Here is a 22137-nt window from a genome sequence, read left to right on the forward strand (position 1 = left end):
GCAACTATGCCAACAAAGACATTTTATCCAAGTGACATGTAAAAGAGCTGTGCACTCTATATAAAGCACTGCACAGGACTACTTATTATGGCCTGGCCCTGCCTGGGCCTGCTGCCTTCTCGTCTTAGCCGACCCAGGCTTGGTTACTTCCTGGGGTTGGAACTATAGAACAGAACTCTGCACCGGTCCAACCCAGCGTGGCCTGTGCCGGCTTGGTTAACCTAGTCACTGGGTCAGGCAACAAAAGGCGTTGCCTCATAAGCACGAACTCTTGCAGCAGCTCTTGGAGCAGAAGAATGTGCATTTTGGAGAAGCTATGGAGCAGAAAATATCATTTTGGAGCAGTAATATCAGCATTTTAGAGCAACATAAAAGCACAAAAATATTAAACATTAGTTAAGTAAACTCTCCATGTCTCAAAATATTTTTCACACAGCAAGATCAACTCTCATAGGTCAAGTGTTTGTCAGCGTTATCTTCAAAGATTTTCATGACAAAATTCAGACATGTGGAAATCTGGCCGTGAAGATTCGTACCATCGCGTGGTCCGCAGGTCACGCCATGTATCATGCCACAAGCAAACTTCTACGCTCGTGATGCCTGAAAGCAGAGCCGGCTGCCACATCAGATGCGTGCCGTTCTCAGCGGGGCATAAACCGCTGAGCCCTCTTGACTAGTTTTTGCCAGTTTTGCCGCGCTGCAAGCTGCACAATGGGCCAAAAAATGTACAGCAAGCTGAAAGCGCAAAAAACAAAGCTACGCTAAGAGATGTAGCGCGTGGGTCGGCATTACGTGGGCTGGTTCCGAGGCTCTTGTTTCTGTCATCCACCTTTCTCGTGACCCCTGTGGCTCAAAATCCACAGTTTCTAGGTTCTAATAGAAAGCTATGTAGGATGAAGGCAGCTGCTGCAAACCGACTGCAATAGCACACATGTCAGCTTTGCACTACCCTCCCCAAGACACATTTCTGCATGTGCCTTGTGTCTTATAGCAGTAAACCAAAATGGTAGCAATAGTGGCTTTAGTTCGCTTTCTTCGACGACGCAGTCATTGCCACCCATCGACTGCATTGTGGCCCGACGCTGCAACGAGCTGCGTGGTGCTGCGCCATTTTCCGACTCTCGATCATGCAGCAGCCTTTCCATCAACTCCCGCTTTCAACGGCTGTCAATGCACTGGTTGTATGCAAAAAAAATGCCTAGTATTACCATCCGTGAGCATTTGCCTCGTGCTTGTAGTCAATGCTAAGAGAAAATACCAACAAAACTGGTCTGACAAGTGCAAGACGCTGTAACTGTGTAGCGAGGGTTGGTCACAAATGCCGCGATGGCTGGCTGCGAGTGCAGAAAAAGAGAACATTTCACCAATTCCGAATAATCAGCAGGGTCAATCAAATACCTACTTAACAAAATGCTGTGCCAATCGAATAGCAAGTAGTATTCGTAAGCTATTCTAAACTTCGAATATTCGCCCAGCCCTACGAGAACCACAAAGCCTTAACATACAGGACAAAAAATAGTATTTGGAGCACCTGACCGTTGGTGTAGCTTGATGCTACTTGGACCAATTTAATGCTTTTGGCACAGGATGGTGCAAAAAATTGTGTTCGTATCAAAATGGCATAACTGGCACAGCTGCCTCATCCTTGCTCAAATACCCTGCTACCCTGTCGGCTGGGAGATGGATCAAGATCATCACCATCAGCCTGACTACACCCACTGCAGGTCAAAGGCCTCTCCCATATTTCTCCAATTAACTCTGTCCTTTGCAAGCTGCGGCTACCGTATCCCCGCAAACTTCTTAATCTCATCCGCCGACCTATCTGGCGCCCCCTGCTGTGCTTGGATAGTGTACAGAAACGTGTGGGAGTTCTCATAAAGCAGAAGCTACAGCATTGAAAACTGGCCCTTGCCATGGTCAGTTAAGGCAGTTTTTAGAGTATGCAAAATACATTGTGAAAAAAAGTGCAACAAAAAAAGACTTATGCAAGTGCAACCCTTGGAGCATTCAGTGCTGAGAACGAGACTGGCCAACTAAACTCCTCTCATGCTGCATTTAGGACTGCTCTGAAAGGAGTATTGGAAACATCAAGAAACTTTCTGTGTGCCCAGAAATAAGTGGAAAGGTGTATCAGCGTTCTTTAAAAAAACAAAACAAACAAACATAAGCAAGAAAACTAATATGTTCAAAATATGCACGTTGCAATATTACACGTTCAAAATTTACAAATGCGATGCAAGAAAATAATGTCTAAATTTTTTTTACTCTAATCTTTTTTGAGGCTGGAAGCCTGCACAATCGCTTCCAAGTGGCCACACTCACTCCAGGCTGACCTGCTGGCCAGGCAAGGTCTGAGCCCACTTGAAAGCCCAGGCCAGGACCTCGCCCGTGCAGTGCTCTAACCCTACAGCAGCTGTGCATCCAGCAGCTGTGACACTGGTCCTTTGCAATGAACCATTCATTATTGCTTCTTCATGCCATATAGGCAGCAGGCAGTTATTGTGGCCATAGAGTCTATACTAACTAGAGACTACTAACTACAGACAGAGTCTACTCTATACTAACTTTACATTCCTGTCTCCTCCGACGGTCACGCTCCGTGGTACAACACTTGCATAAAGCGCTTATCTAACAAAAAAAAAAATGCTTATATAGATCAGCTAAAACGTCTGCTAACACTGCAAAATGGGCAGCTTACAAACTTGCATCTAACGACTACATCACAGCCCTTAGAGCTGCAAGAGGTAACTTTTTAAAAATCACATTGCCATCTATGCTATCTACTGACACGAAAAAGTTTTGGCGCACCATTAACCCAAAGAATGACGACATAATAACCCTTGTTGATGACGCTGAAAACGCCATCTCACCTACCGATTCTGCATCCATCTTTAATGATGGTTTGGTTTTATGGGGTTTAACGTCCCAAAGCGACTGAGGCTATGAGAGACGCCGTAGTGAAGGGCTCCGGAAATTTCGATCACCTGGGGTTCTTTAACGTGCACTGACATCGCACAGTACACGGGCCTCTAGAATTTCTCCTCCAAAGAAATTCCAGCCGCCGCGGCCGGGATCGAACCCGCGTCTTTTGGGACAGCAGCCGAGCACCATAGCAACTGAGCCACCGCGGCGGCCCATCTTTAATGAGGTTTTTACACGCAACTTTTCGAAACCCACCCATGCCACTCGTCCAACTACACACTCTTACGACTTTGCTGTAATGTACCCTTTATCCATTGAACCAGGCGGCGTAGAAAAAGTAATCGCATCACTGAAACTTTCATCTGCTCCTGGCTGTGACCTTATAAATCCAAAGTTTCTGAAAAACACTAACTCATATTGTTCCGTTATACTTTGAAAGATTTTTCAGCAATCACTTGACAAAGGTTCCCTGCCTGCTCAATGGAAAGTTGGGAAGGTGATTCCACTCCACAAATCAGGTACAAAACATTGCCCACTTAACTATCGGCCCATTTCCTTAACCAGTATACCATGCAAAATTTTTGAACATATCCTCTTTTCTCAGATTGCCAACTTTTTAGAAGCGAACTTATTTTTTTCACAATTCCAGCACGGCTTCCGCAAAACATACTCATGTGAAACCCAACTAGTCTCGTTCACGCATAAACTGCACCTAATACTTGATCACTCTTCAGCAGCTGACTTAATGTTTTTAGATTTTTCCAAAGCATTTGATAAGGTGTGTAATAGTTTATTAATCTATAAATTGCATCAACTAAACCTTGATACCAAAATTCTGTACTGGCTTGAGGTTTTCCTAACTAACCGCTCACAGTTTGTCTCAGTTAATGACGTAACCTCGGAGCACTGTCCAGTTCACTCAGGTGTACCTCAAGGCTCTGTGCTTGGGCCCCTTTTATTTCTCATTTATATTAACGACTTACCTTCCTGCGTCTCCTCCCACATTCACCTTTTTGCTGATGACTGTGTAATTTTCACCGAAATAACTTGTGATGACGATGTAACCAGACTACAATCAGACCTTAACGCTGTTTCTGCATGGTGTAAATTATGGTTAATGGAATTAAATGTTAACAAGTGTAAATTTATGCGTGTGTCTAGAAATGCTAATGAACTTCCTGTGTATTCTCTTAATAACGCACCATTAGATCCGGTAACTACTTACAAGTATCTTGGCCTTCACATCACCTCTGATCTAACATGGGCCGTTCACATCGCGCATATAATATCCAATGCTAATCGAATGCTTGGCTACTTACGACGCAATTTTTCTAAAGCACCATCCTCTTTAAAATTACTTCTTTACAAAACTCTAATACGGCCCAAACTCGAATACGCCGCGTCAATTTGGGATCCCGGCCTAACAAACCTAACAGAAGCTTTGGAAATGGTTCAGAATAACTCTACTCGCTTCATTCTTTCTAACTACACCAGAACAGCAAGCATCAGTGCCATGAAATCTAGCCTTAACTTACCATCCTTATCATCACGTCGCAAAATTTTTCACCTGTGCCTTTTTCACAAGTTATTCTATCACCCGCAGTTTCATACCGCACTTATCTCACCCCCTCAGTACGTATGTATCACCAAGACTAGATCACATTCATAAGGTTGGCATCCCTTTTTGCATAACGAAAACTTTTTTTCAGTCATTCGTACCACGCACATCGAATGAGTGGAATCACCTTCCTTCTTCGACGGCCACCATCACCGATCATCATTTATTCAAGAATGTCATTAGTAACATTGTTTAACTAGATGTATTTTATATTGTGTTATTGTTTTTTTTCCTTTTTCTGTTTTTTTTCTTTCCCTGAACGCCTTAGCTAACAATGTATGTGTAGGAGTCATGTTTGTACTTTGCCTGTTTAATTAACTCCTGTTTGTTAAATTTCTTTTTTTGTAACCACTCCCCTCTGTAATGCCGTAATGGCCCTGAGGGTATAATAAATAAATAAATAAATAAATAAATAAATAAATAAATATCATGTTTCCAGTGTCATAGGTTGCAGACGCCATCTATCGTTGAGGAAATGAGACTACCATATGGAAAAACTGCGTTTTAAACCGTTCTGCACTGTTTCTCAGCACCACAGCTGAGTATTTGTTTATTTGGACAAGGAGCTTTCAACTGACACAAAAAAAAATTGCAGTCGAAAAAAGTAAGTAGACTGTGCTTTTAGACTTCAGTGTTCAAGGCGCTTCAATAAACTTCAAAGCAAATCTTAAAAGTCCACTGTTTCACTGCGCTTGGCTTTGCAACCAGGAATGAAAGCAATGTAGAAGTAGAAAAATATCCAAGACCAACCAAACAAAACAAGAAGACAGAACACCCGGGTATAGCTACCGATGCAGGTCACAAGATAAAATGTGTTCTCCTATTTGACACAAATGCAATGCAGTGCAGCTTTGCAACTGAGTAAGAATGAAGTGTCAAGTGCTGCAGTGAAAACACTTACGCCATTCCATCTGGAGGACTCCTTTCCACCATCTTCATGCGTTCAGCAAGTGAGGAGTGCGGGGCCAACTGTTCATCCCGCTCCCTGGACACACCATCAGCAGCAAGAGGGGATGTTAGCACAGGAGAGACCACACCGCTCGAGTTGCCAGATTGGCTAGGGCTCTTCGTCGAGTCCTGGCTTCCAGATGGCTTGCGATGCTTGGTGCTGTACTTATAGAAGTCTGAGATCTCGTACGGCTTGGTCTCTTCCCAGTATGGCTGAAAATGCCCCACTGTCACTATGTTGAGCTCCACTCCAGGCATTGTTTTCGGGCTCAATGGCTGAGGCAGGGGAGAGCAGATCTTCTCCCTCTCAAAGTGAGGGCTCCCTGCTGCTGCTGCCCTGCCCTCTCGACAGCTGTCACGACGAGACAAGGTGGCTGCAGGACCCTGGACTGCCTCTGGCAGACTTTCGCTTCCGGATGACAGCACCGAGACTTGAGACGGTGAGGCAGGCAGTGGCTCCTGTTGTTTTGTTGGCTTTCTCGCAGGTAGGGGAGAGTCGAGCGATGTCTCCACCCAGTCCTTGGCACGATGCTTCAGGCTTTCAGTGCTGTATGACTGAGTGACCGAAGAGAACGCTCTCGAAGAAGACATGGTCACAGACAAGCACTGGTTGCCATAAGAGCCACTGTGTCCCTCCTGTAGTGTCTCCAACTTGGCACTGTGAGCTGCACTGTAACCAGTTGGGCTGGTAGGCTGACTGAGGTAAGGATCTGGATGAACTCGCTGAAATGCCGCATAGTTAGCAGCAGACATACTGGACAGCGGCCTGCCCGGGAAGCTGTCACCACACACTTCCTGCAGCTTCTTTCGGTGGGTGAGGTGGTGCTGCATGAGGGCTGGCGGCATTGGTGGCTTGTGGTACACAGTGACAGGCTCGACAGGACGGTGCACCGCATCCTGGTAGCGCACGCTTCCGTCGCTGTCCACAGGGACGAACACGGGCACTCCACACTCATCAATGTGCCTCACCATGTTTTCATGATACGAGTGGGATTTGCTTGGGTGATAATGGTTCCCGCTAACCACTGGGCTCGACGGTGAGGGAAAGTTTTCGGGGTAGGACAACGAGCTGGGGACAGCCCGTCGCTGCTGAGATGGCGAGGCTGAGTGGTGCTGCTGCTGAAGGTGCGGTGGCAGCCGTGGGAGGCTTTCTATTCTCTGCATTGGTGGGCACTGCACTGGTGGACATTGCATAGGTGAACACTGCATAGGTGCACACTGCATAGGTGGACACTGCACAGATGGACACTGCATAGGTGTACACTGTGCTTGTGGAGAATGCATAGGTGTGCACTGTGCTTGAGGACAATGCATAGGTGTACACTGCACTGGTGGACAGTATGTCGGTGCACACTGCGGTGGTGTACACTGCACTGGTGCACACTGGACTGGTGCACATTGCACTGGTACACATGTGGGAGGCGAGTAGGAAGGGCCAGTCCAGGCTGGAGAAGCAGGCTTAAGGGGGGTCGTTGAGTCCCGCTTGACGGTGAGTGCAGATTGCGCTGAAGTTCCAGCAATTCGGCGGTGATGGCGTCGATTGCTTTCCAGGCTGTTGTGCCTGGACACCAAGCCCAGATCATGTGGCTCTCCAGGGCTGCTAGTCACAAGGTCATCCTGACTGTCAAACGCTTGGCTGGTTCGTTGCGTCGGTACACTGTACAGATTGCTCCCCTCTACACTCAGGCCAGACTCAAACCTGCACAGTGAAACACAAACACACGTAATACTATCTAGAACATTTTATTTCAAGCATTCATTTAATTTCTTTTTTATGGAGTTTAACATACCAAAGCAACTCAAGCTACGAGGGACGCCGTAGTGGAGGGCTCCGGAAATTTCGACCACCTGGGGTTCCTTAATGTGCACTGACATCGCACGGTACATGGGCCTCTAGAATTTCACCTTCATCAAAATTCAACCGCTGCGGCCGGGATCGAACTCATGCCTTTTGGGTCAGCAGCCAAGAGCCGCAACCACTGAGCCAACATGGTGGCTATATCAAGCATTTAGAGCATTCCTTAAAGCGCTCACAGAATTAGAATTCGTGTCAATGGGACCGTACGCTTTACTGTGATACGTCACGAAAGTATGATAAATATCAAGCTAGCCATCTGTCTGCATTGTTCTTTCAAGAACTGAAGGACATGGATACAGACCACCGCATCAGGCGAGTGAACAGTCTCCTCTTTGGATTGTTGCAGACAAGTTCTGCTGATGCTTCCACCGGGCTAGCGCAAAGTGCGTACGACAGTCCAGTGAGCAACACGGCAATGCCCAGGGTGCCTTTCTTATAAAGATCTATATAAGTTGGAGTTGAAACTCAGTCTACACCAACAAGGGATGCTTTGACCAGTTGAAAGGGCACAATAGCATGATAGCTAGCATGATAAAATATGTCTGTGTAGTCACCATCAACAGGTGTTTGCATGAAGCATCTATAGAAGGTGGCTCAGTGCCAACTAGCACCACGCCCAGTAAATTGGCACCACTATAGTACTAGAGGTTGCTGCCATTTCCCCACAAAGACCTTGCATTTTTGCTCCTCAGTGGAACTATTTCAACAGGAATGCAATTAATGCCTATATTGACATCAAGCACCCATAGCGAAATGTGTGCAGTGTTCCACTATAAGTGCACTCTGCACACAGCTATGTAGCGTGCACACTGCATGCATGACCACATGGGTAGGTCAGCTTATCTAAGTTATCCAGCTAGGCTTGGGAGAAAGAGACGGCCTGTACAGAATGCGTGACTTTCTATGGGAGCGCCTGCGATCAGAAGAGGAGAAAAATGGTGCAGTAAATGAAGCGTGTTGCGAGAAAGACTAAGTTGTGACAAGATTAATCATTCAGCGACTACCTGAACCTGAGTGTACAATTGACGTGCACCTAGTGCTGCGAGATTGAGGAGGAGGAGGCTATATGCAGAGGCAAGGCATATATGCAGTCGTGCAGCAGTCTCATCCAGTATTCGTGAAAATGACTGCGAATATTTTGGATGCTGTAACAGTGCTTCTGGGTATAAAATTTCGAGTTTTGTAACAGATCAGCTTCATTAAAATTGCTCCCTGAAGCCCATGGAATGCCACTCTGAAGCGATCTACATTCAATATAGGCTGGACTGCAGTAGACAGCGACCATACCTGTCTCTGTACGGTGACTTGAGTGGCACAGGACTGGAGCCCGCTGAGCCAGAGCCAGTGAGTGTCGGGTACTGCTGGCGGCGGTATGCTGTGCGGGTCTGGTAGACGTTGCTGGGGGCATAGCCTGCAGCGTAGCCAGTCCAGCCGGGGGAAGCAGTCCGACCGGGGACCGCACGGTGTTTGATGGGGCTGGCTGGTGCAGACACAGAGGCCAGGGAAGGGGAGAGACGAATGTCACCAGGCACTGAGCTGATTGTTTGGAGGCGGCCACGTTTCTGCAACGAAATTCCAGACAAATTAAAAAAGGGCGCCCATTGCGCTGGTTGCAAAGGGACAAATACGGGTGCATGAAATGTCTTTATGGGGTAAGGACATACAGGAGAATAGCATCACAGTGTGATCAACACTCTGGCAACCCAAAAGTCGCGTCACACACACGCTGGTATAGTAGCATCTGCTAGCTGGACAGTGCTGTTCCAAGTCATAGACGAAAATTGCCTCCATTAGATGCAAAAATCCCTGTTTCAGGCCCATTTTCCCTGCAGCAGCTTGAAAACTGTCAATTTAGAGAAAGCGAGATGACTGCCAGAAATTCCCCAAAGCTCCACAAAAATTTCCTTTTACTCCTGATTGAAATTCCCTCAAAAAAAGAGAAAATCCCCTAAATGAAGCATCACTGTAGCTGGGTAGACAACTGCCTCCTGTGCCCTTGTCTCATATTTTTCATTTTGGCAATGTCTAGTAAAGGATATTAACTGATGTTTTTAACCAAGTACAAAGACTTACTCATGTCTATGATTATGGGGGATTTCCTGCCTGTACATTTTTACGCTGTACATGTTGATTAGTATAGCATATGGTAGCACAGATTCAACGCCCTATACTTCGTGAATCATGACAACATGTTGAAGGGAAAATTTTGGCCCATCATTTTCTCCATATATGAAGAAATGAAATGCAGATTGTATCCGAACTGTAACCCTTGGCTTTTGCACTTTACACCACCCGACCACATGGTTTTCGCCAGCACTACCAATGTTCCACAACACACACGAGGATATAAATTCCCATACCTCTACTAAAAGGCCGTCATAGCTGCTCAGCTTGGGTGACGCGGCAGGGCTGACATCCGACGCATTGCTGCTCCCCCTGAAAGGAGTGTCTGCAAAGAAAAAGCGCAATCCATTAGCCAATAAACAAGTGCTTTGCCATTTGGCATGCGCAGGTGTAAAACACTGGTAAGCTTTCGACCAGCTTTAAAATCCTGCCAATCAAAACATGTGCACGGCAAAAACTTACCGCTGCCCCCAGTGCTATGGCTGATGTTATCTTCACTGGGTTCTAGAAAAAAGAAAAATGTGCTGTAGCATCACATCATTACATAACACCACCTCCAAAAACTAATGAAGCCAAGGTAACATACCCAGCACTATCAAGTAAATAAAACTGCTATTATGCAAATGTCAGCAAACATTAAGAGTTCACACAGCTAGAATACAACAAGATTTTTCATAAGAAAAAGATACATCGATAATTTTTGTGCTAGCTGCTTTTTTAAGAAAATGCTGCTCAGAGAAAGATCACGGCAACACCAACAGGACAATACTTATGGAGGAAAAAACAAGTGCACTTGAATATATCAAAAAAGGCCGTGACCCCCGAAGCATGCACTGAGACAGCCAGCCAGCCTAACTATGCAAACCCCACTAGAGGCAACATTCCAAACGGTTCCATTAATATAGTAAACATGAACAACACAAGCATACTAACCGTCATCAGACTGTAGCATGATTTTGGGTTTGTTGCCATGATTCTTCTGTTTTTTCAAAGTTCCCAGTTTCTGTTCAACCTGTTTCAGCTAAACGGCAACAAAAATATAATAGTAAATAAAACCAGTGTGGAGCACACAGGCCATGTGCCAACAAAAAGGTGAAGCCTGACAGCATCATTCACTCAAGGTGTAGACATAAAATTCAGCGACTGCCCATATACTTACCTTCTCATGAGCCTGCTGATAGCATAACTTCCGCTGCCTCCTCAGGCTTCTGTCGGCACTCATGTCATTGGCCAATCTCAAAGCAGCGCTAGTAATCTTGTTCTGCAACTCATACTCCAGCTCTAAAGAGCTCATGGTCTCCTCCTGGAAAAAGAAAATTAGGCACTGAAATACGCATAAAAATTGTTGGCCTGACTCACGGCACAGGACAGGTGCAAGTATGATATGTCCACAGTAGGTGGGCTAGCATGGTACAGCTCCAATGGTGTCATTACCAGAGGCGTGTAAAGGTTTTAGCAAGGCTCAAACGGATGCATTCCTCCACGGCTCAAATGCTTAACATGCTGAGTTTTAGTTCACAGACGTGCTGCGAATCAACTGCTCTGCCTGGAGCCTTCTTTTGCATGTGTCTGATGGCTCAGGGGATAGGCAGGTTTAAGTCCTGTTATAGTTTGCTTTGAGCAAGGCCTGAGTTACTTTGCCGTTAGGAGTATTGCGGGGTATTTAGGCCACAAAGCCATGAAATAAACAATAAACAAAGTAAAAAGTTCGAGCTTCGTGCGTCACTTCCTTGCTACTTCAGAGTCTCACACTGTCTTTTTTTGAGACACTGAGGACAGCTCTGTCCAATTTTTATACTTGGTAAAAATATATTCCAAGACTCTTAACGGCCATTACTGAAGATTGTCTCGCAGCACAAGACACTTTTATTGTAGAGAAAATTGCGATTAGGAATTATCTCACCCCACGACTCACACTTGTCACGTCTACACTCGACAAGGACTCCATGGTCATCGCTTTCAAGTGAATAGCTGTGTAGCCTGGCCTCTGGGCTCCACGCACAAAAACTGTGTGGATGCATGCAGTTTACATGCAAAATCGGCTGGTGGTGGCGACACCTGTATTTCACTTTTCCGGCCCTTTCTAGCTTCTGCAATTTGTCCTCAGTTGCCCTTCAAGCAGGAGCTACACACTAGTCCATGAACTTGTTCCCCAGGACCCCATTTCAAACCCCAAGAAAAGTCGCGTGCAACAGTGTGCATATAGGTATATACACCCAGTGTTGCACCCACCTTGCTCTTGGCCTTGGAGAGCAGCTGGTCGTCCAGAATGAAGGCTGTACCCACTCGCCGCCGCACCTGAGGCGGAGCCTCTCCCGGTGCCAGCGGCATCTCGGGGGGAAGCTCGCCCGTCACCTCGCCCTCCTTGAGGCACACCGACTTGAGCTCCTCCACCTTCTTGCGCAGGGCCTCCTCGAGGGCCTCCTTGCGAGCCTTCAGCGCGGCCAGCATCTCCTGCTTGGCCCGTTCCGCCTCTTCATTCACCTGCGGACGGTCCGTCTGGTCTGGGGCGGTGACAGGAGAGGAGGAAAGAGTGAGAAGAGTCAGGAGCTGCATGCAGGCATCCTGAACACTGTCAAATCCCTGTACAGAAGGCACTTCGCTCAAATATCTGGGACCCATAATAAAGTGCCAAAATGTTTCGCGCACTGAGAAACGACTCCTGGACCTTCAAAAGCAAGCACATCCACTGTATAATGCGAACATGTAAAGAGACGAAGTACCACCGTAAAAAAACAAAAAAATGCCGGGAAGAAAAAGCCGTTGAGCGAAGCGCGTGAAAGGACAGCGGTTACCTCAGAAATCTCGCAAACACAGCTGTAAATCGCTGCCCTTTAGCTCAGCAAAAGCCGAACTCGCAGCCTGCACTGCAACTACATGCTTTTTGGTTTCAGCAAAATAAACTTCTTGATTGATTGAGTAATTGATTGATTGATGATTCTACGGGTTTATTAATCAATCAATCAATTTTTGGTGCGGGGCAGCAAAACTCAATGCAGATTAGTCGCAAAGGCAAGTGAGTCCAATCAAGAACAGGGCCAGTTGGGAATATATTGTAAACTTGTGTAAACTTGTCTGCAGAACCATCTCAGGCCAGGCATGCAAAATTAACGTAAAAAATTTTATGGCAGCTCTGGTACGACTCCAGCGAGTCATTTCATTTTTTTAAAAGTAAGTGTTTTAAAATGCCTAAAATGTGCTGATCTGCTTATATAACAAGTTCTCATGACATGAATGAGTCAGAAGCATTGAGACCATGGAACCAGCTTTGAGTCACACTATGGAGGTATGAGGTCTCGACAGAAACCGCATAACTAGACATCTGGGAGGATGGAAATTTTTTCTGTGAAATCAATAAAATTTGAAAATTTTAACATTTCGGCCATCCTCAATAATTTGTGCCTGAAAGGGACATGGATTCATGCCAACAACTGCAGCTGATGTCCCTAAAAAGAGCACCATTCACTATACCACTAAAAGTACAACTTGGAAATGATGCGAAGTTTTAACCAAAACTCAATTTATGTGAAAATATGTGGTTAATTTGTAAAGAGATGAAGAAAAAGGTGCAGATAAGTGCACATTAACGATAACCTTGTGAAAAGTTTTGTGTTGCTTCACAGTGTAACACCTTGAATTACAATGGCAATTACAAATTAGGTATTAGCAATTAAACACTTTTGCACTTTTTCTACAAAGAGCATTCGCTGTTACTACCAGTTATGTGAATACTGCACACAAAAATTTTCAAACAGGGAATAAGTTGCAAGTCATTTGCCTTGCAGCCCCTGCACTATGTAACTGATTGAGAACTGAAGATTACAAATGCCTCACTTATGTTTCTTCGACATGTGCAAAATTGCTGAAAAACACAGTTACTGTCGCTCAAGATATTTTGCACACAAAAATAGCTACAGATTATGCGAAATACTGAACTGTCAGCCTGCTCAATTGGTAATCGTCATTCCTTTGCTCCACTAAATTTTTTGACCTGTAGAGTACAGCCCCGAGCTGTACTCATCATGGGAGATTACACCAAAATCGCTAATCCATCCATCCATCCCGATGTTACACTGCTCCCACCACCAAAGACAAGTTATGGCTGACAACCGTGTTCATTGCAATTTTCAATATTAGAGGGCGGTATCTGTCCATGAAAAGTGTTTTGCACCTTTAGTTAATATTTAAAGACTGACAACGGTCATTTCTGCCAAAAATCGCCAAACAATTTGTCGATTTCTATACATTTTTTCAGGAATTAACTTGGCAGTTAAAGGGTTAAAGAAATTTTTTTCTCCAGTGGTTCAAGTACCTTCAATCTTGATAGCAGGTAGACTGTGGCAACTCGCACTTCGGCTCAGGTTAGATCCTGTGCTGGCTGACGACAAGGACTGAGAACTCTTGGAAAGCTCGGCAGCAAACTTCTCCAGACAGCCGTCGTCTTCAATTTTCCGCTAGAAATGAAATAAGATGCACTGCTGCAAAAAGACTGGATGCTTCTACACAAAGGAAAGCAATGAAAAAAGTCTAACGTCCACAGTGACAGCTGCATAAAGCAGTTTCCTTGGGATGCATGACGAATACAACCTCAATATTAAAACCAATATTAGTTGAACTGAATTGCGCCAACTGTTTATTCCAACTGTTTTTGCAGCAGTATGGAAGAGTGCTACCAAGAGAAAAGGCAGTTTGTGATATTCATGCAGGCACACAGCCATGCAAAATGCATGAAGACAAGGTTGCATATATGATGAACAGAGTTTCCTGTTCCATGCATGCATGCTGCAAATTATGCGTCCTTCAGTATCACACTCTGTCATGTTCTAAGCACTGCTTAAACATGTCTACCAAAGACCGAAAAGCTTCACGAGTGACAGAGACCCAGTGAAACAACAAAACATAGTGGATTTCCGACGCAACGAGCAATGTACATGAGCCCTTTAATGCTGCCTGCACAAAATGCGGCAATGCAATAATTTTTTTTTTTCTTCTGCAGGAAAAGTGCTCTTACCTTCCCAACATTGTTGTCCAAATAAAACTGATGTTGTGCTATGGCCATTGACCAGATGCTCTTCGTCAAGGCCGGTGTGGCCGCAAACCAGACTACCACGGTAACATTGCCTGGTCCAAACGTTCGTCTGCTCACAGATACCCTGGAACACAATCGTAAAGCAATACAACAGTGTTGTAAGATCTGCAATGCAAGAAAACTACATTGAGTCTGTGCTTCAAGCCGCTCTAAAATTGTGAAAAGCAACACAGGTGCAAAAAAAAGAAGTTGGGCGAAAAGATATGCACTAGAGAAAGCCATATGGGGTTTTGGTTTGGTTTTAGGGGGGTTTAACGCCCCAAAGCGACTCGGGCTATAAGGGACGCCATAGTGGAGGGCTCCATAAATTTCGACCACCTGGGGTACTTTAATATGCATTGACATCGCACAGTACATGGGCCTCTTGAATTTTGCTTCCATCAAAATTTGACTGCCGTAGCCGGGATCGAAACCGAGTCTTTTGGGTCAGCAGCAGAGCGCCATAGCCACTGGGCCACCGCGGCGGCTACATGGGGTTGCAAATCTTGGTTGTCACAGAATAGCACAAACACAGCATCACTCAATCAAGGAAAGGGACTATCAAACCGCTAGCTGAAAGTTTGGACCTATGCTATCTGATCCATGTACTTTGTCCCCCATTTTTTGCATTCTCAGCTTTCGCGTCTCATCAGCTTTCCCACAACTGTACAATTTTGGTCATGTGCTTTCCAACCAGGGCTCTCAACGCAATAGGGCCTCTTAATAAACATTTTACTCCCTCCCTCATGAACACTGCCAGTTGAATGCATCAAAATGTGACGAGGATGTGCACTGGCACAAGTGTGAAACATGTGCGAAGTGAAAATAAAGAGGTAAAAACATCAAGTACATACTCAGCCAGTATGCTGCACAATAAATATCTTAAGGGGGGATGAGGGTCTTGAAAACTTGTTTTTTATTTTTCGACATAACTTGTGGAAACTTAGCACGCAGGTGTATCATAGAATGCTGATTTCAAATATCTCACCTGGAAGAAAATTTATCGCAAAATAACATTCAAATTAGGCAATTTCTTACGGGCCTTTATAGTAATTTATCAGTTAAAGAATGATTTTTTAAGAATAAGTAGACATTTGCAAAGGCCCACAGCACATGCTAAAGCTTTCTTTTTTCCTTTAAACATGATATATGAGCAATTAGGCGAAGTGTGGGCTAATTACCGTCACGTCATTTTTTCTTTCCAACTTTGTTGTTTATTTATGATCAACAAAACTAGTTTGTAGAAATTCTGTTAGCTTTAGGATGTGCTTTGGGCCTTTGCAAATGTCTGCTTATTCTTTAAAAATCTTTAACTGATAAATTACTAAAAAGGCCCGTAAGAAATGACCTAATTAGGATATTTTATTTTGCCATATATTTTCTTCCAGGTGAGATATTTGAAATCTAAATGCATATTCGAAATCAGCATTAAATAATACACCCAGGTGCTAAGTTTCAGAAAGATATGTTAACAAATAAAAAAAAAGTTTTCAAGACCCTCATTCCCCCTTAAATTACTTAACTTATCTTATATGCAAAAATGGATACCTTACAAGTTTTGAAATTCGTTCGTAGCTGCAAATGCAAAAAAAAATCTCTAGGTGGTGACACCACAAGTTGCCTAGATGCTTTGATTGTTTAACCGCACCATTCAACTTCAGTCCATAATCTGCACTTGGCTTTTCCTCTTTCTACCTCCATATTAAATGCCTCGGTTAATTATGTAAATGAACCACTATTTATAAACGTATGATTAATTCAATTTTGGATTTTTTTTAGCAGTTTCAATTTTCTTGGTACATTTCTTTAGCTCATCGGCCAAACTTATATCCATTGATTTCCTTGTATTCTTTAGCAGGAGATCCTACAAAACTTCAACTTTGGTACCTCCTTTAGTACAATAACTTTGTCGGTAGTTTTGAATTATTGAAATTTATTTAATAAAGCTGAGACCTGAAACACCTAAAGCAACCGTTATTCCTGCTAGAAACTGCTCAACGGGCATATATCAGGTCCAGAAGGAATAACTCACATACAGACAAACAGGCTGCATTCTGAGCCATTCGAATATGATGCTGCAGTAGCTGTTAGCTAAGAATTTCTTCTCTACCATCAATGGGAAGCCAGGGGAGTAATAAAAGTGCAGTGCCAACTCCACAAACCAGCAAACTGTTTACATCATGAGCTTGGCTTTTTGCATGTGGGATGAAAACAATAGAAGGGGCAGAATATGGTGAACTCATTGCAATGTTGGCATTTTTTGCAAGGCTTAACTTTACCTGTACCTGACAACCATGCCATGGATCCTAAGCATTAAAAAAATGCAGGCAGGGGCAATATTTCAAAGGCTGACTTTCAGCGATGTTTTCATTCTCACATCAGAACTAACGTCTGGCACTGTGCCTTGCTGCAACAAGGGTCATTCACATCCACTGCGCCATTCCTCTTGGCGTGCTCCACCAAGAACGGTAGGCTCTACAAATTCAACTCCACAAGCTGAATTTGCATTCAGTCTCGAACCAAGGCAGCAGAATGTCACCGTAGGTGTGACAAGCAGGTGCCAAGGGTAACGGGAACATTATTCTTGCCAGCAGGGTCACTTTCAAAACATCCATGATATGAACATCCATGACCCATGATACGAAGGAAAGTGAATATTCCACTGCGCGAAAAGAAGCTTATTGGAAACTGTTCTCTTCAATTTGTGTGAATGCTCTTAGTGATTACACGTGGTCAAGGCAATACTGACATGGAATTAGTCAACCTGCATCTAGCTTTTACCACATTCAGTTGTAATCCTACTGCCAAGTGTGTACTGGGGGTCACCTCCCCGACAATGATTGCTTCAGAATTTTGCCCCCCAAAAGAAAATTATTTCTCATGTTTGTCATAGCAGGTGGAATCCTGCTAAACGGGGGAATGTAAAGGGGAAATGTAGGAGCCGAGATGTCGCATAACAAAGGCGTGAGAGCACTTACTGGGTTGTGGAGTCACTAATGGCATCAGCCAGGGGGTCAAACCCTTCAGGGGGCGCCTCTATCACATCCTCGTACACATTGAAACTGCTCAGGGCATGGACCACTCTACAGGAAAAACAGGAGCGGCGAAATAGGGAGGGGTCAGCTAAATTAAGGCATTGTGTTTGGAAGCTCAGGGCTACGCTCGTGCATACATGCAAATTACTAGAATGGAGCATGCGACCTATCTGATCACTGTTTTGCTAGGATGCTTTCTCCACCACCAGAAAAAAAGAAGAGAAAAATGAACCAGTTCCTGGCTGTTCAGTTCAATGGCGGAAAGCTACTAAAAGGTATTGTTCTTTGCGAAAAACATGAAATGCTGAAACGCCTGTGAAATGATAATGGTATATCAGTAGCTATCTTCGATGAATAAAAACAAAGACATGCACTAGATATCTAGCCAACATTCGCTTAATTTTTTTTGCCAAAATGACACAAATGAAATATCTGTTAAAGATATCTGTAAAAAAACGTACAGCAAATGCAGTGTGCTAAAAATTATCTCACAGCCAAATTTTCGCTCCCAAAGAAATGACTGCGGTTCAATGCCTACCTCCGGGGGTTGTGGACTTCAATTGAAAATTTCTTGTCTCGAAAGTAAAGGTTCTCCAGGAGTTTCCACTGAAAGAACTGTCACATAAAAAAAAAATTCAAACGAATTAAAAAGAATTAACTGAATGAAAATAACGGTGAAAGATGATGACAGCTTTGAGGAAACATGGCACAACTCATATAAGAAAGGAAAAAACGAAGCTGTCTACACCTCTCACCTCTAGGAGTTGACTAAGACAAAATTTTTGCAGCACGTATCTTGCTACCACGCGATATGATATAAAGAAAACTGAAGCAGTAACTTAATATTTTCTGCTGGTCAAGATAACTTTTCTGTGGGTAGCCTAAGACCATTCGATGTTAGCAATAAAAACACGTATTATGTATGTGTATGCCACCACTACAGAGTCAGCATAACAGCACCTCAGCATCTCAAACATTCAATGCACAGGTAGTAAGTTCGATGCTGTCGCTCGGTACCTTTCTCAGTCTAACTTAGTTTCAAGTTCTGCTCCAAAGTGCACATCTCATTCATAAATTCCGCTGATTCACCCCTCCAAAATGAGTAGAATGCTGCCACTGAACATTCCAATATTTAAAGAACGAATACAACAACAATGAATTAGTGGTTTTTGCAACGCACCTTTCGTGGCGTCTTCTTGTCGTTGTAATCATACTGGCTGACCCCCTTGCAACTCAGGCCTATCCACCAGGGAATGCCTCCCTTGTCCTGCGTCAGAACACAAGAGGGTGACGCTGTCTCAACCACAAACTCTCGTTCAGAATGGCTAGCCGTACTGTGCGGAACTCACCTTAACCTCGTAAAAATGAATGCCGTATGTGGACAGGTTTTCTACAAGGTTCATGTATCTGAAAAATGACTCACAGTTAGTACAGCCGCCACCTGCATAGCACAGTGACAACCAAGGCAGCAAATTAAAATTTGGAAAGCAGGACAGGTCTGCCAATGCCAGTGCATCCACTAATAAAGTTTAAAAAAAAAAAGAAAAGAAAACTCACTCAATAATCGCAGAACCTCTTGAGCGCCCTACAAGCTGCTGGTAATGTTCAATGACTTTCCCTTCACTGAAAGTAAAGCACAGGACAATTATAATACTGCCCTACACCACATTCAATAACTAGTGAATTCAAAACAATGAACTTTGGGTTAATAGGTAATATAATCAAGCCACTGTACTCCTCTTACCAGTAGGAAATGGACGGATGTGCTTTGAGTGTGCTGGTAGGAAGAACAGGAAGCTTCTTGAGATGCATTTTTGTGGTTTGATCACTGCAAAGTGAGAGAGAGTGTCATTTAGCCTACAAAGATCACAGGGCAACAGAAGAGACTTAGCTGGCAAAATTACGGTTAAGAAGATTACCAGACAGAGAGAGCACACTGGTCCAAGCACTTACTCAACATAGTTTCCATGTGTTGCTTGAAGGACTAGAGCAGCAAGTTGGAACACTGTTTCAGAATCCGCTTCCAATGCACCCTGATCAATAAGACAGCATTCCATCAATAAGACAACATTCCATCAATAAGACAGCATTCCATCAATAAGACAGCATTCCATCAATAAGACAGCATTCCATCAGCTGTAATGGCTCATGCCAGTCGGAACAAACGTCAAATGATAAAAGCTTCCAGACTCACCTTGGCAATGAGTGATTTGCACTGAAGGTAAAGTGCTTCTACTGTGGCACTATCTTTCAGCAAAGAAATGCTTTCCACATAGTACCTGAAACAATGAAACATAACATTTCCCTAGCTTTACATTCATAAATCAAAATGCCTTAATATCTGGCCACCCATTACACATATAAGCCTACCACTTCTTTTATTCATGAACCTGTCAAGCCAGTAATTCCTGAAATAAGACAGTCCGAAAATCTGCTCAGCATTTATGAGTCGAAGTTACCCTTAATTCAATGTAAAACTTGATAAATTATGAATCAAAATAGCACTCAGCTGACATTGATAAACAACAGTCAAACTGAAGCCTGGGAAGTAACTGTATGGCGAATATAAACTCGGCGTCTACTGCGATTTGGTACAGCTCTGTGCACCTTCTGTCAAAGTGCCAGCATGCATTCTGATATCAAAAATTAATACTGTCCTGGCATGGACATCTCTGTGTGAGCCAAATGCAAAGCTATTTCTTTTTTTTCCCCCGTATTGCACTTCTATGCTGATGCCCTCCCTACCACACTGCTTTCTCATTTACTAACACTTCTCCGAACCGAAAAGGCTCTGTTGCATTTCTGGCGCTTATGTGTATAGTAGCACATGCATGCTTTGTACCCCTTGCTTTTGTATAGCTTTACAATAGTTTTAATTTTATCTCTCATCAGCTTTTACTAGCACTGTGGATGTTTTTCCACTGTGTTGCATTCACTAACATCCTACGGTTTCGCCCCAACTTGTTTTCGTCAATCATAACACGCCCTAGGGCAGTTCTGTGCCATGGCACCTCTGGTGATATGTACAGGGTCCGTCAAAAGTTCCCAGGCCACATGGTCCGCTTTTCATCGGTACATCCTGGCCCTTAAGATTCCGATAGAGCTATCGAGGTTCTCAGATGGTAGAACGATCCTTATATTCTCTACAGATATTTTGAGCTTCGAGGGTATCTCAACAGCCCGACTATGCTGCTCAAAAGCAAACCCTGTGGCCTTGGAACTTTTGACGGACCCTGTACATTAACACCTGCATTCCACTTCGAAGATTAACTGAACTAAAATTAAAATGAGAACACGGAAGTGCAGCTGTCATTTTGAGCTGTGTGCCCAGGCTACAAGAAAATTGTGATTCCCACATTCCACAACATTAATGAAAACAAGAGCGCCACTGAGCCCCACTAAAAGATTTTTCTGGAACAAGCAGTCAAGTCTGCATTTAGGCTTACTTGACCAGAAAGTAGAGCACCAAGGAACCCTGAGACGACTTCTTGGGCAGGTCGTGTTCGAGAACCCTCTTGTCGAGCTGAAGCCAATGGTAGTGGCCCCTGAAACAAAAGGGACACATTGACAAGTCCCAAAATTTAATTTTCATTGTGCCAAATTGCTGACACCCTAACCTAAAGGAAAACCGAAAAAAAAGAAAAGAAAACAGCGCGTCCTGCTTGGACAACAGAGTCCTTCCTTTTGATACAGAAACTATGTTTTTCACAATATCAATGAGTGAACCACATGAGCAAGGCATAAGTAACAAATACCAAAAATCTGCTGCTGCCACACTACTGCTACAACATCACACATATGTACAGTGCAATGCCACATCATGTAACTCATTGTCAAAACAAAGAAATGGCACAAAAACAAACTTAACATTCTTTATTTTCATACCTAACTATTTCATCACAGTCCCAGCTAAATTAATGTGTGCCACTGAAAATGACATCAACGCAAGACTTCAGCATGGTGCAATGCATAGTGAATTTACAATAGCCTTCTTCCTTTCTTACTTCCACATTTCCTTGCACACAGGTGTAGACAAGAAGAATGTTTGCCTTTTACAGATTCTGCTTTTCTTCTTCCAAAAAGCGTATACTTACGTTTCATCCAGAAATGCCAAGCCAAAGTACTCCTTCTCTTTGAGGTTGAAATGAGAAGCCACCATATCAAGGAGATCGCAGGCATAGAGCCTTGGCTGCAAAAATGACGATAATAAAAATTACTCCACTCAGAATGGCAGCCCAGAACTGTAAAGAAAATGATCTCTATTAATCTTCTGAGGTTTTCTCGATAAACTCATCCAGGAGAGTCATGAAATACTTTGCGGGTACATCAAAGAGTTAAACTGGTAGTCAAAAACATATTCAGAGCTATATAGACTATGTCAGGAATAAAGAATTAAAAAAGGACTAGAATTAGTAATAAGCAGTAGGTCTGAACGGCAGACATCTGAAGCAAGAAAAGCTCTCCATATGCAAATGTAGGACGAAAATTACTAGAGGCTGAATATAAATTACAATGAATACCATAAAAAAGTAGCCACATAATGATTGAAAGGATAAGAAGAAAC

General features: G+C 43.8%; 1 protein-coding gene across 5 annotated transcripts in view; it reads right to left on the reverse strand.

Annotated features, from left to right (window-relative positions):
* Nucleotides 1-22137, reverse strand: part of LOC149359157 (uncharacterized) — a 90217-nt gene that overhangs the window by 3441 nt on the left and 64639 nt on the right. For 4 of the 5 annotated variants that reach the window (XM_089571401.1, XM_089571399.1, XM_089571400.1 and 1 more), the window contains exons 3-21: nt 21668-21762; nt 21020-21118; nt 19768-19852; nt 19527-19606; nt 19318-19401; nt 19131-19196; nt 18923-18980; nt 18754-18840; nt 18112-18188; nt 17517-17621; nt 14482-14623; nt 13783-13924; nt 11703-11974; nt 10630-10773; nt 10404-10491; nt 9933-9974; nt 9707-9795; nt 8634-8908; nt 5442-7187 (exon numbers count right to left, since the gene is read on the reverse strand). In XM_089571401.1, the coding sequence (XP_089427527.1) occupies nt 5442-7187; nt 8634-8908; nt 9707-9795; nt 9933-9974; nt 10404-10491; nt 10630-10773; nt 11703-11974; nt 13783-13924; nt 14482-14623; nt 17517-17621; nt 18112-18188; nt 18754-18840; nt 18923-18980; nt 19131-19196; nt 19318-19401; nt 19527-19606; nt 19768-19852; nt 21020-21118; nt 21668-21762 (3776 nt within the window). The remainder of the gene's footprint in view (nt 1-5441; nt 7188-8633; nt 8909-9706; nt 9796-9932; nt 9975-10403; nt 10492-10629; nt 10774-11702; nt 11975-13782; nt 13925-14481; nt 14624-17516; nt 17622-18111; nt 18189-18753; nt 18841-18922; nt 18981-19130; nt 19197-19317; nt 19402-19526; nt 19607-19767; nt 19853-21019; nt 21119-21667; nt 21763-22137) is intronic. The other variant, XM_089571402.1, reaches the window with a different exon arrangement.

Source organism: Amblyomma mixtum, chromosome 2, assembly GCF_055824585.1.
Source record: "Amblyomma mixtum isolate Tamu chromosome 2, ASM5582458v1, whole genome shotgun sequence".
Classification (NCBI taxonomy): domain Eukaryota; kingdom Metazoa; phylum Arthropoda; class Arachnida; order Ixodida; family Ixodidae; genus Amblyomma; species Amblyomma mixtum.